This window comes from Malus domestica, chromosome 16, assembly GCF_042453785.1.
Source record: "Malus domestica chromosome 16, GDT2T_hap1".
NCBI lineage: Eukaryota > Viridiplantae > Streptophyta > Magnoliopsida > Rosales > Rosaceae > Malus > Malus domestica.
In genome coordinates, this window is record NC_091676.1 from 4,963,219 (window position 1) to 4,977,121 (window position 13,903).

Genomic DNA, 13,903 nt, shown 5'->3' on the forward strand with positions numbered 1-13,903 from the left:
TTGCATATAATGAAAACATTTAGTAAAGCGGTACCATGCACGACCGACAGGTTTTTTTGTTTTTTGTACGACCGACAGTTTGCCAAATCTTACGGTGAAGGTGAATGTAAATTTAATAATAAAAAAAAGAATTAATAAATGAACTAGACCTGGCTGCTGCAAATTCAGCAGCAGCTGCGGTTTATACCTAATTTTGACTGGACTCGTATCTGAATTTTAATTATTTTAATTAAAACTAAGACACGTATTCAGCTGGAATTGAGGGTAAGCAGCAGCGAGTGTTCTCCTTATTAAATAACGTTTTTCGGGGGATTAAATTTGGAATAGGACAGCCTACTGAAAATAAAATAGAACAGCTCAGGCACGTGTAGGGACGAAGAAACAGATCTCTATTGAAAAATGTAGGGATCCAGTAAACAATTGTTACTTGTTGTAAAATCGACGGTGGGTGCAGTGGAATAAATGAAACAAGACACAAAATTTACGAGGTTCCTCTACAGTCAGTGTGACTGGAGTACGTCCTCGGGGCAGCAGTGGTGCTTTCATTATAATTTAGAATAATAGGAGTACAAAGATAACTCTCTCTATTATCTCCTCTCATCTTCCTCTATTCTCTCTCTTCCTCTTCCTTCTCTCTCTTCCTCTTCCTTCCTTCCTCTCTTTCTTTCCCGTGAACCCTTCACATCTATCTATCCCTTTGTTGTGTTTCATAAGGCTTGTTTTTATACAAGTAAATCACATGCTAAATAGTGGAAGGGCAACTTGCCCATTATTTGAGTGGACATCCATTTCTACAACACTCCCCCTTGGATGGCCACAAGTCTTCGATTGACTCGTTAAAATCTTGATCTGTTTTAGATGCTCCCCCTGATGAGTATCTCCCCCTGATTTCAAATCATTTAGGTTGATCGTTGATTGTTCTGCTTTAGTCTCTTAGTAAGAAGAGTTGCTGAAAGAGGTGCTTTACTTGTTAACTTTCCACAGGCTTTTTCTTGAACTGAGTTGTAGGACTTTCTGCTAGACTAGTATCGAAGATCTGAATTTACTCCTTTTATCTGGAGCGGAATTTGATTCAAAAGTGGTGGACACTTGATCTTGAATCGGACTTGTGATTTCTTCAAGGACCTTCGAGGATTGATCTTGAATGAAATTGGACCATGAGGAGCTTCATGTGGCAAGTGATCTTCAGTTTTGTTAGGGATGAATCAGCACGCGTTTGTTGCGCTTGTCTCCACATGCTTCAATGTATCATTTTCACTTTCCTTACCTGCTCCCCTTGCTTAAGTAGTATTTTCCTTGCTTTTCCCCCATGCATGTGTGGCATCTTCTCTTGTAGGATTTGTCCCCTGATGCAGGAGAGGAATGCAAACCCTTGCATTTGAATGGTTCATCACTTCTTGGTGACTGGAGACCCAGCTCCAACCGTTAAAGATGACTACTCGAGAGCAACACTAGGTAAGCAATCAGGAAAGGTTCCAGGCAGTCGGTTCCTTACCGGGAGTTTGAGTGGAAGTTCCGACATATTGCTTTCTTTATCCTTGTCTTCGTAGGCAAGAACAAGGACAAAGGAAATGACAGGGAGATTGCATGATATGAGATAATCTTGCTCTGGTCCCTGAAGATATGTGATAATCTTGCTCTGGTGTGACATGTTTGAAGAGGTATTCTCGGAGAGGAAGAAAACTGAGTATTTCGAGATGCTATGTTGAAGATGCATTCTCGGAGATGAGGAAGAGTTAGGTATTCTTGCAGTGTTGCGGGTCTGCCTTGTTATGGAGAACAGAGGTCGACATATATAGAGATTTCTCAATAGCAAGTGGTGGTGCTGTGCTTTTACTCTTGTCAGCAACTGTGGTGTAAATAGAACAGTAAGATTTACGCGTTTTCAACTTTGTCAGAGATCTTTGACAAAATTGCACGCGACATCTGAAAAAGTTGGGATTACGTCTGAAAAATGCCAACGAACTTTATTCAGGAAAATCTGGCTTTTGAAATTCGGAGAGCGGTGCCTCTTCGATCTTTGAACAAGTGGCTCTGCTGCCTCTTCTTTTATAGAGACATCAATTGTGTTCAAGGGTATGCTCAGAAAATTGCTGCCTGAGAAATTTCCACCTTCTTGCACTTCTGAAATTTTATTTGACCTCTGTTTTTCCTTCATCATTTCTGAAAAATGACTTGCCCATCTAACATTTGCTTAGATTTGAGTCTTAGGAGTGATACAGACGAGCAGCGTTAGGATAATATATGGCGCCCGTCCTTCTTATCTTCTAATGGTCCTCTTACGGTTGGGGACTCTATGATGAAGAATAACATAACCGCTACTGTGGTAGCTAGGAATCTTCTCACTCCAAGGGATAACAAGATCCTTTCAGAACGGTCTGAAGAGTCGGCCATTCAAGACTCCTTGGCTCTCAGTGTTCAGTGTGCTGGCTCTGTGTCCAATATGGGCCAACGCCTACTTGCTCAAACTCGCCAAGTTGAATCATTGATGGCGGAGGTGGCAAGTCTTAAACAAGAGATCAGAGGGCTCAAGCACGAGAATAGGATGTTACACGTGCTTGCAAATAGTTACTCTACGAGCATGAAAAGAAAGCTCGTCCAACTGCAGGAATCCGAAAGTCGGATTCAAAGTGATCACCAGAGGTTCGTTGCTAGATTCCGAAAGCAACTGATGCCTTCCCCTTCTGGTGTTTTGCTAAGTACTGGGGTGCCACATGATCAATCTCCAGTGCCTCCCCCTTCTGGGGTACTTCCGAGTACTGAGGCTTCACATGAGCAACCTTTGTGAAGGCTCCATCCTGTTTGTTTGTTTTAACTCATGTGTATGTATATATCTGTAATTTCTTGGAGATATTAATAAATAAGCTTTATTTCATTCAATGTATTGTGCCAAATACAATAAAGCATATACTTCACTAAGATGTGGTACTTCTGGACCAAATATTAATTTATCTTTACCCTCACGAAGATAAATGATTATTCTTAGTGTCTTCATCATATGAGTATTCAACTCATAATCTTCAATCCATATGGTTCTTTTAATATCATAAATATCATGGATAAGATTCGTGTTGGTAGATTGTTCGATCTGCAGCTCGAGACAATAATTCCTTCAACACTTTATAATTTTTCTAGACTCTTCAGGAGTCCCAATTTAATATCATCAACTCTTCAAGAGTTATAATTTAATGTCATTGACTCTTGCAAGAGATTTTAGTATGTTGCAACAATATCATAATGATAGTACTCACTAAGGCAATTTATATAATCTATTGGTATTGAGTACATATTTTATGTTTTACCCTTCAGAGGCTTACTTCAAGCAATTTGAATCCTTCAAGGGTTTTCTACACTTCATGATACATTTTCCTTTGGAATTTATACAGAGCAATTCGCTCCCATGTATACTTGAGGGATTTACTTATGGAGATATGATGTGGGCGACTCACAACCCTTCGTATATAATTCTCCATTTATATGAACTCGTTTACAACCTTGTGTCATATCATGTAAGTGTATTACACTGTATTACAAATGCCCATATATAACCTCCTTGGTTCAACATCTTTTGGCTATTTGTATTGTATTCAAATATATATAGGTTCATTTGCCCACGTTCTTACAAAATTGTAATGGAATTGCCTTTCTCCATTTTGGCCAATAATTTTTCTTTTGTCGACGAACAAAAGAACGTGACTCAATATTAACACAGTTCATTGATGAATTTAGTAGCTACTTGTAAAAACCAAAATTACCATTGGTTATCATCAATCCGTGATCCCATATTCTCATGTGCATGCGCATGCATAAAAGCTTTTCATTTCTTTGGATATCCATTGCCTCTTCAAGGGCATGACGCTATCTCTTCCAGGATAGTCATAATTGAGAGAATGTGGATCATAACCTCCTCTTGAGCGTTATAGAGCTTGGATTTTCTCCACTTCCGGGAGTTGAGTATTTGGAACCTATACATCTATCATGCTACATGCATGAGACATCAATATTCCCATGTCTGTGGATTGTCCTATCTGGGATGTGTATCCATGCGGCGACTGTCATGCTTCTGGCATGCAACAGTTATGCTTCGGGAATGCAATAGTTCAGTAGTGCCATATTATTCTTCTTTCGAATAACTGAACCTTTTGAGTCTAAAAATCTGCCACGCTTCAGGCGTGCAACAGATAAATCATTTACTGTCTCATTATTTTATCCAACAGAGACATCAATTCTTGTAGGCACATTTGCAGTAAGTATATATGATTTCATCACTTTCGTTGTATCATTCAATTATCCATATTTCATTTTCTCATTGATTGCTTCGTGAATCAAAATAAGACAAATTCTCTTCGTTCTTCTGGAACGGTCTTTTCTCATCATTCTTTTGGAATGATATTTTCTCATCGTTCTTCTGGAACGATATTATTTTCTCCCCCTAATGGCAGGAAAATTGTCTTATCAAAATGACAGTCCGCAAACCATGCGGTAAACATATCCCCAATCAAGAATTCCAAATATTGAATGATAGATGGTGTTCAACTTCAATGCCTAATCTGCAATGATGCCTCATTTCAGTACGTTGTGGCAGTCTTACAGGCACATAGACAACACAACCAAAAACTTGTAAATGTATAATGTTTGGTTGGTTCCAAACCCGAGTTGTACTGAGAAGTATTGATGGTCGGTAACATGTCTCAACCGAATTAATAATGCATCATGTAAAGTTTACATGTCCCCATGTAGAAAATTGGCAATTTCGTTTTCATGAGCAGAGCGCGGGAAATCAATTTCATTCGATTAATAAAGGCTTCTGCTAAACCATTTTGAGTATGGACATAAGGAACTTCTGGTCCTTATTTAATAGTCTGTAAACTGAGACTCTTATGGCTTTTATTACAATTAAGTTAAGGCACTGCGGCACTTCAAACTTACGGTACTCATCTAGGAACTTCATGTCCTGATCTTCAGGATCAAGGGACTTCATGCCAGATCCTTTTGTATGATGGAACTTCGGGTCCAATCATTTTATATGATGAGGATCAAGAAACTGCAGGTTCTGATCTGATCAAGGAACTTCAGGTCCTGTATATACTCATAGTAACAAAAGATAAGTACAATAAATAAATTAAAGCAATAGACGGTAATTCCAGCCATAATGAATAAATTGCATTTAAGTAAATAAAGCTTGTGACAAGGGCTTTAATTCAGCACCATCAAAACTTAAAGCAATAGGCGGTAAAACCGTCCATGGTAAATAAATTGCTTTAAAGTAAATAAAGCATGTGACAAGGGCTTTGATTCAGCACCATTCACATAAATATCAAAGCTTTAAAGCAAAGGGTAATAATTCTACCCACTATAAATAAATTGCTTTAAATAAATAGAACTTGTGACATGGGCTTTAAACCAACACCATGCACATAAATATGCCAAAACAGAAAATGCAATGATTAAGTCCTCATGTTTTGCTTTTTCATTTTCTTGGTCTGCCACTTCTTTTGTTTCATCCCTTTTATTTTTATTATTATTTCACAGTTCGAAGTCATTTTGGTTACTCAGTAAATAATAGTAACAATAAGTTCCAATTGGTGTTCCTCTTCCGGTGAGTTTCGAAAAAGTCGAAACGATTCCCATAAGTTTTGGAGTCAAGAGTGTCTGCAACTTATGAGAAGATCAAACCGTTAGATTTAGTTCAAAATTTAGTATGATATGGATAAGAGGATACCAAACAACTTTCGTGAAGAAACAATTTCGATTTGAACTACCGAAATGGAGTTTTGGTACTCATAAGGTGGCTGCCCAGTTTTCTGCGGAAATTGGAAACGAGTTTGGTATTTCAGACATCTGCGACGATCGCACCGTTAACATTTTCTGAAATTTTGATATGTTGTAGATACTGAGCAGACGAACAACTTTCAAGAAGAAAGTATTTCAATCCGAGGTCCGCAAGTTGGAGTTCCGAGGCTATTTACATGGCTGTCAAATTCTCTTACAAATTTTGAGTCTTTTACTCTTTTGCTTCTGCAAAGGATGATATACAGTCATATAACAATATATATAGTTGCTTCAAGAAAATCAATTGTACTGAGATTTGAAGATGAAATGAAATTTTTTTCTTATCTATGAGATTCCAGCTGGAGGAGGTGAACAGGATTTGTGGCGTTGTGCTTTCCACTGACATGAGAGCTTCTCGTGCTGATAACGTGTTGTAAAATCGACGGTGGGTGCAGTGGAATAAATGAAACAAGACACAAAATTTACGAGGTTCCTCTACAGTCAGTGTGACTGGAGTACGTCCTCGGGGCAGCAGTGGTGCTTTCATTATAATTTAGAATAATAGGAGTACAAAGATAACTCTCTCTATTATCTCCTCTCATCTTCCTCTATTCTCTCTCTTCCTCTTCCTTCCTTCCTCTCTTTCTTTCCCGTGAACCCTTCACATCTATCTATCCCTTTGTTGTGTTTCATAAGGCTTGTTTTTATACAAGTAAATCACATGCTAAATAGTGGAAGGGCAACTTGCCCATTATTTGAGTGGACATCCATTTCTACAACATTACTCAAATTATTTATAAATTGCCATATGTCAGCGCTTAATGTTTTAATGCTTTCTTTTTTTGTTTTTGAATAATATTTGAGTACTGACTAGTCGTATTTAAAAATGAAAACCTTTAAAGGAATGGATTTCTATTTAAAAAAAAAATAGGGATATCCTCTTGATTGTTAAATTTAGCTTGAATGAAATTTTGTGGTTGAGATTCTGTGGCTTGTGATTTAATTTCAGCCACATAATTTCATTAAAGTCAAATTTAATGGTCAAGAGAATGTCCCCATTTTTTTTTGAAAAATGGGGATCCCTTCCCTTAAAGGGTCTGTTTAAAAATACCCACATATGTTCTTTTCCTACAACGTCAACTTTTGCCCCCTCATATCCTTGTTTGTTTTTATATTATTACCAGATATATTTTTATTCTAATTTAGATTAAAGTAAATTGTAACTATGGTCTCTTAACTTTAACGCAATTGGAGTAATGGTCCCTCAACTAAAAATTCATTACCATTGATCCCTCAACTCATCAAAACATGCAGCTATGGTCCTTCAACTAAAAATCTATTACCATTGGTCTCTTAACTAAAAATCCATTACCAAAGATCCCTCAACTCATCAAAACATGCAGCTATGGTTCTTCAACTAAAAATCTATTACCATTGGTCTCTCAACTTTAATTCAATTGGAGAAATGATCTATTAACTTTAACCCAATTGTAGCAATGGTCTTTCCAACATAACTCGATTTGACAAAAAATTTGACGTAGTTGACGAAAATGACCATAATTACACACTTCAATGAGTTGAGGGACCCTAATTATAAAAATGGTTATTCCAACATAACTTATTTTGACAAAATTTTGACGAAATTGATGAAAATGACTATAGCTACACATTTTGTTAAGTTGAGGGATCAATGGTAATGGATTTTTAGTTGAGGGATCATTGCTCCAATTTGATTAAAATTGAGGGACCATTGCTACAATTTACTTTTTAGAATAAAGGAAAAATAAATGTTTAAATGCAAGATGCAATAGGTCGAAGAGATAGAGTCCGCTCATTGCGAAAATCCATCACTTGCACCCTTATTTTGGTCTTTTGACCTTTCTTCTTAATGCTAACGTAGGGTTGCAACTTGGGTTGGGCCAACCTGAACCTTCCCATGTTCAACCAACTTTAAGTTTTTTTTTTAGTTATAACCCGCCTGAAACCCCCCCCCCCCCCAATTTCAACCTGTTCATTGATTGTGTTGAGCTGTGCAACATGCTTCTCAATGACCTTTGTACCTTCGTGGAGGATTCACTAGTGACTTTTAATGGATTATGATAGAAAAGTGCATGGAGTTGCAATAAGCAATTGTTTTTCTGGCAGCCGCACTTTGATTTTTGCTCGAATGAGGCTTGTAATCTATGTCTGGTTGGGTACTAGCTTTGTTTTTCTGCAGGACCTTCGAAGGACAAGACTTGAGTTGGGTACTAGCTTTGGTATTTCTTGTATTTTAATTCAAACTTCGCATGAACCCGATTAAAACTTGAAAAAGTTGAGCAACCCAATCCCAAATTGTAAAAATTGGGTTAGGATTGGGTTGACTTTCCAACCCGTCCAACCCGCCTGAGTTGCACCCCTATGCTAATGAGTAATAACTTTTGTGTACCTAAGAGGTCATTTGATAACTATTTCATTTTCAGTTTTTTTCTTTTTGAAAACTGAAATCTTGTTTAACAACTATTTTCAGTTTTTAGTTTTCTAAAATATGAAAACTAAAAAAAAAAAACCTAAGGTCGAATTTTGAAAAAAGAAGAAGAAGAAAGAAAGTAATTTTCAGTTTTTGAAAACTGAAACTAGTTACCATAGAAGATTTTAGTTTTCAAAAAAGTAGAAGTAAAAATTGAAAAACTGAAAACGAAATGATTATTAAACGGCTCTTGAATAAATTTAGTTGATTATGCTTTCATTTAAGAAAAACTAAAAGAATCCATCAACTCACGAAGCTTGGTAATTCATGATAAAATGAAATAATTTCACAGAGATAATACTTGGAGGCGTTATTGGGCCATATTTGAGAGAGATGGGCTAGGTAAGTCATGGTGGTTTCGGACTTTGGAGCGTCGACATGCAATTCGGCCTAAGGGTGTACTATTTACACACCCAATTTTACTTCTCACACATCCCTTGATAATTTTTGTCCGTTGATCTTCTTCAATTCATCTGATCCGACGGCCGAAAATTAAAAAGGTGTGTGAGAAGTAGAATGGGTTGTGTGGATATCACATCCCTTTCGGCCTATTATGAAGTTGCGAGGTCCAAAACGGGTAAAAGGCCCAATTAAGGATGAAATCAGTTATATCATATATGAACGTATGTTTGTTCCATCCCTAAGATTCTAAGAACCATGCATCACTCCAATTTATGACTTTTCCAAATTTCATAATTGTTAGATTGCTAAACGATATTCGATTAAGTGATTTTCTTAAGTATGAGACGAAACTGAATAATAAAGTAGAAAATGGAAAGTAGCCGGTATTTTTCTCGTGAAAATTTATGGAGTGCCTAGCTAGCTCAAAGCAACAGCAGCAGCCAAATTAACAGAAAAGATACATACAAGTAACAAATTACAAAGTAAAAGATTAGCCTGAAAGAATTACAACAATGTGTTAATCAAAATTTAGGGAACTGAACTTTGGAAGCACATCGTCCCCTTGGAAGGAGAGGACACTCAATGATGTCTTGGCCGGACGTGTCGACGCACAAATAAACTTGGGCTGTGCCCAGCACCTTCTTTTATAGCTTCCGCCGTGCTCTCTAAGCTGTAAAGTTCATCATTTGAGTTCGTAAGTGTTGAGTAATATTACGAGATTTTTTTGGAAGCGGTCTCTGGTCAGCCCAAACTTTAGATTCAAACCCTATACATTCTAATGTTTTGAAATTAGTTAGTTAATTAATTACCAGCTTTTTTGAGGATTTGTAGAAGGTTACTTTTACTCTGAGTTTGAGGGCTGCTTCAAAGTAATTTTTCTGATCGAGCTCGGACTCGGAGCAAGTCCCGTGCTTTTCCCATTCTTGTTAAGACTGCTCAACAGTTTTTGAGATCTAATGCGATGTCTTGGCATGCCACGATGCGAGGGTTGCAGTGTCAAGACAAGCCATGACAAGCCATTCCAAGTGCGTAAAACGTCGGCAAAATGCATGCCAAGACATGTCATCGCATGCAAACAACGATGTTTTCGGTGTGCGGTTTACCTTCCTTAGCTTTACCTTGACGACATCATTCGCTTTCGATATTCTCCTTTGAATTTTCTTTGATAAACCGGCTCTATCACTCGCTGATCACGTAAGTAAGCCTCTCTTTCTCTCCTCTCCTGATTTTTAGTTTCAATTTCCTAAATTTTCCGAGAAACCAAGTGGAGCATTAGGGTTTATAGAGAGAATGCATGGCGTGTCATGACATGCATTCTGCCGCCAATTTACGACATTGTCATGTCGTGGCCAACATCGATGTTCTAGCGTGCCACGATTCGAGAGTTACCGTGTCAAGATAAGTCATGCCCAGTGCACAAAACGTCGGCAAAATACATGCCATGACATGTCATCGCATGCCAACAACGATATTTTGGCGTGCCACGATGTGAGGGTTATTGTGTCAAGACAAGTCATGACACAGATCTTGTATTTGCACAACTTCTTATTGGTAAGAACACGTTTAATATCTGAGCTGAATATTTACACAGCTTCTTACCAATAAGAACACGTTCATTATATGAGCTAAATATTTACATAGCTTCTTATCTGAGCTGAATATTTACACAGGTTCTTACCAGTAAGAACATGTTCATTATCTGAGCTGAATATTTACACAACTTCTTACCAGTAAAAACACTTCATATATTTCCCAGATTTTTTTTTTTTGTAAATTACTCCATGCACAGACCAATTGATCTTTTCTCGTGATATACACAGACCATTGTTAGATTATTACATACACAGACCATTGATTAGGTTGATTCTTGTTTAAATAAACCATTGGTGGTCATATACATAATTATATACCTGAGATTTGTCGAATATGCTGTCGGGATTACAGTTAGAGGGGTAGCCGCCATCCGTGGATTAGTCTTTTAAGTAATTTATCGATGGAGCGCAAGGCGAGCAAGTTACTTTCCAGGCCAATCTTAGAGGAAGTTAGCTGCAGGTTTATACTTGCTAGATCAGGCTTATCGGTGTTGCGTGTAAGTCATTTTTGCTTACGGACACGACTAATGGAGATATGGGCTTGTATTATACCCACCTGAGTAACACATTTTCAAATGAATTCCATTTAGTGTCAAGCCATACTAGATCAGATGGTGTCTAAGTGTTGGATTTTTATACTGCTTGTGGAGGAAAATTAGTGTCCAACCGACGGATCATGTGTCAATGAGATGCCACACACCAAATCAACATTCCATTTATATTGTGTTACTCAAACCCACCATTAATCACATATTTATAATGAATGTTGGATGCGTCGGTCGTAGACAAAAATTTCTCATAGTTATAATTATGTTTGGTGGCTAAGATATGACTCATACATTTCATGTCACGTTTGGTAACGTGACACCATGTCCATTCCCAACCATCAAACGAACCCTCTGTATATGCTTGGCCATATTATGAAGACCCTTTTATTGAAAATTTTCCATTGTGAAAAGGAACTTGCATCAGCGCCACGAATACGTAGGAAAATCATAAGATAATTTCATGCATATATACGGTTGAAAACAGGAATACATCTATAATTCAAGATTAGTGAATGATGGATACATGAAATTTTAGACAAAGCTGATGCTGCTGTGATATCCGAGTCATCTTTCTACATATCTAAAAAGTTGGGAATTCAGTCTGTGCACCACACTGTCCATGGGGAAAAACAGGACACTCGATGAGGTCAGAACCAGAAGTGTCCACACACAAGTAAACCTGATAAAGTTGGCTGTTACCAGATTCATCCACATTGCATTCAATAAATGGAGTGAATCCAGTTGCATCTTTCACTGCCCCCGTGATGTTCTGTAGGGTGTATGAGTCCCCATTTGGCTGTATACCTGAAATATGTGATAACATTATATGTGTTTAATATGGATCGATGAACACGGAAAGATATTAGCATCAATAGTTACTGACAACAATGGCACAATATGAGGTGACTACAACTTTTAGCAACTAATAATCGTGTGTAATAGCTATTAGGCATTGGTAATTTAATCAGATTAGTTTGTTAATTCAATTGTTACCTGCACTTTCGAGGGCTTGGAGGAGGTTTATTTTCTTTTTGAGGTTAAGAGCAGCTTCAAAGTAACCGTGTTGGTCGATGACAGACTCTGAGCAGGTGCCATGTTTCTCCCATTCATGTGTCCAGAACGCTATGCCGCTGCTGCTTGGGCAAGCTAGTGTTGGCCATTCTTTTTGCATGCTGCTTCTTAGATCTGAAATCTGTGACATCATTTTCGATGATTGAAATAATTATAATTAGCATTTGGTGGCATCTAAAGGCTGATAACGTTCGTTAATTATCAAGATCTATATATGTTTGTGTGTGTATTTATATATTGTAATAGTTATAAATTCTTCATTTTGTCAAACAACAGAAGATTAAAGTAGTATGAAAAAACAGAATAAAAGATAAAAAGAGCTACAAGGCACATTCCAGGCGATGGGGGCATTGCTTGCACAGTTGCACGCAGGGGGTGTGAGATTTGAAACCAAACATCACGCCACAAAACCAAATTTGAGCGAGATTACATGGAGTTACTTGTTACATATAATTATGTGTTTATCGTTCTCATAACATGGCAGGTCACGTTAAGTAACTAATCACATGATGAGAGATAGACACATGATTATACACAATTAGCAAAAATGTGAACTTTCACCATGCTTTTATGCAGGACTTGTTCATATATCGATCAAGTGCATTTTTGTCCAATGAGATCTCGACCATTTCTTTACAATTTTAATACTGTTAGGTGCATTTTGACACATTTTTGAAGAAAGAATCGATGAAGTTGATGCCAAAATGACGAAATGTAACAGATTTTGCATTATATGGCCGACCTTAACATGTAGAAAGAACTAGAAGATCGATAATTTTGATGCCAAAACATATAAAACGAGGTCCGTATGGACATTTTCAAGATTATATTAATACAGCAAATTAGCAATTAGGTACCTCAGATTGATCAAAGGGGTTGCTAGGATCGCAGTTGGAGGGATATGAGCCGTCGTTGTAATTCGGCCAAAGCCCATGAATGCCGAAATCAGCTGCAGGCTTCCCTGTTGTTGGATAGCAGCAACTTGTCTTTGTGTCACAATATGATCCGGGCCACTGCATTACTCCAAAAAAATAAAAATAAAAAATAAAAACACACACACACAACCATTACAAAATAATCGTAAGAACTAACGACCACATAGGTCAAGGGTTCGATTTCATCCAACGTAACATGAGATAGAATGTCCTGCTAACCTGCTGGACAAAGTAGAAGAAATCAAAATCTTCTGCAACGCAAACAACTGAAAGACATCCTATCAGTAAAAGCTTGACCAAGGTTGAAGGGTTGGACTTCATCTTTCTCACTCTCTCTCTCTCTCTCTCTCTCTCTCTCTCTCTCTCTCTCTCTAAATTTCTCTCAACAGTTTATGGCGTTTGACTCTTGAGTTGAGACTGGTTAATTTGAAGAGGATGATAGTGTATATGACAGGTAGGTGATTAACCGTATTTATAGGCAGAAATATGGAAAGGTTGAGGGGCCGAATATCCAGCCTTAATCATATGCTTTAATCTTAATTACCAAATTTATGAGGCCACAGCAATGCATTTTTACGTGTGCAACCGTTGCATGATGATTGTTATATTTCGGCTCACCTTTTCTGTAAAAACAAAAGTTTTTCCTTTCATATTTGTGGGATTTTTTCCTGTCTCTTTCATTTTTTCCTTATTTTTTGTTGGTTAAACTAATTAAAATTAGCCATTAATTAATAAAATCTCAACGAGGGATTCTTCTGTGATTTTGGCAGATTTTTATTTTATTAAACGGAGGATTCAAAACTATTACAATAACTTATGAGAGGGGGGGTTTTGAACTTGGACCGCATGGCTAGAAACCGAAGACCTTATCAGCTAGCATATTGGGTTATATGCAAGAACGTTGCTGTAATTTTGGCAGATTGTGTTAAGCTCTTTAGCTAAGGTTTGAAACAGGTGTAAACAAGACATTCTGGTGAATAATGTATGACACACTGTTGGCCATATTTGTGACTTTTTGCGACCTCGATTAATAAAAGAATTATTTGAAATATTGTAAGCAGCTCTATATATAAA

General features: G+C 37.4%; 2 protein-coding genes across 2 annotated transcripts; both read right to left on the bottom strand.

Annotated features, from left to right (window-relative positions):
* Positions 1-9,204: 9,204 nt before the first annotated feature.
* LOC114822046 (ribonuclease 3-like) lies at positions 9,205-10,646 on the bottom strand. Its single transcript, XM_070815449.1, has 4 exons — positions 10,594-10,646; positions 10,362-10,387; positions 9,493-9,605; positions 9,205-9,321 (listed from the first exon to the last, which is right to left on the bottom strand). Exons 1-4 carry the CDS (start codon positions 10,644-10,646, stop codon positions 9,205-9,207), a joined length of 309 nt encoding a protein of 102 aa, XP_070671550.1.
* A 625-nt stretch (positions 10,647-11,271) lies between these two features.
* Positions 11,272-13,248, bottom strand: LOC103402895 (extracellular ribonuclease LE-like). The gene is made up of 4 exons (XM_008341675.4): positions 13,049-13,248; positions 12,752-12,907; positions 11,817-12,015; positions 11,272-11,627 (listed from the first exon to the last, which is right to left on the bottom strand). Exons 1-4 carry the CDS (start codon positions 13,148-13,150, stop codon positions 11,404-11,406), a joined length of 681 nt encoding a protein of 226 aa, XP_008339897.3. The 5' UTR covers positions 13,151-13,248; the 3' UTR covers positions 11,272-11,403.
* Positions 13,249-13,903: the final 655 nt, after the last annotated feature.

What these genes read in the sequence shown, in the direction of transcription:
- LOC103402895 (XM_008341675.4), bottom strand. Translation starts at nt 13,150, where the DNA reads ATGAAGTCCAACCCTTCAACCTTGGTCAAGCTTTTACTGATAGGATGT. An exon ending in TCTTCTACTTTGTCCAGCAG is followed by an intron (nt 12,908 to 13,048) that starts GTTAGCAGGACA and finishes GGAGTAATGCAG; the next exon opens with TGGCCCGGATCATATTGTGA. An exon ending in ACCCCTTTGATCAATCTGAG is followed by an intron (nt 12,016 to 12,751) that starts GTACCTAATTGC and finishes ATGATGTCACAG; the next exon opens with ATTTCAGATCTAAGAAGCAG.
- LOC114822046 (XM_070815449.1), bottom strand. Translation starts at nt 10,646, where the DNA reads ATGGCGGCTACCCCTCTAACTGTAATCCCGACAGCATATTCGACAAAT. An exon ending in GCATATTCGACAAATCTCAG is followed by an intron (nt 10,388 to 10,593) that starts GTATATAATTAT and finishes GTAAATATTCAG; the next exon opens with CTCAGATAATGAACATGTTC. An exon ending in ACAAATCCTCAAAAAAGCTG is followed by an intron (nt 9,322 to 9,492) that starts GTAATTAATTAA and finishes CTATAAAAGAAG; the next exon opens with GTGCTGGGCACAGCCCAAGT.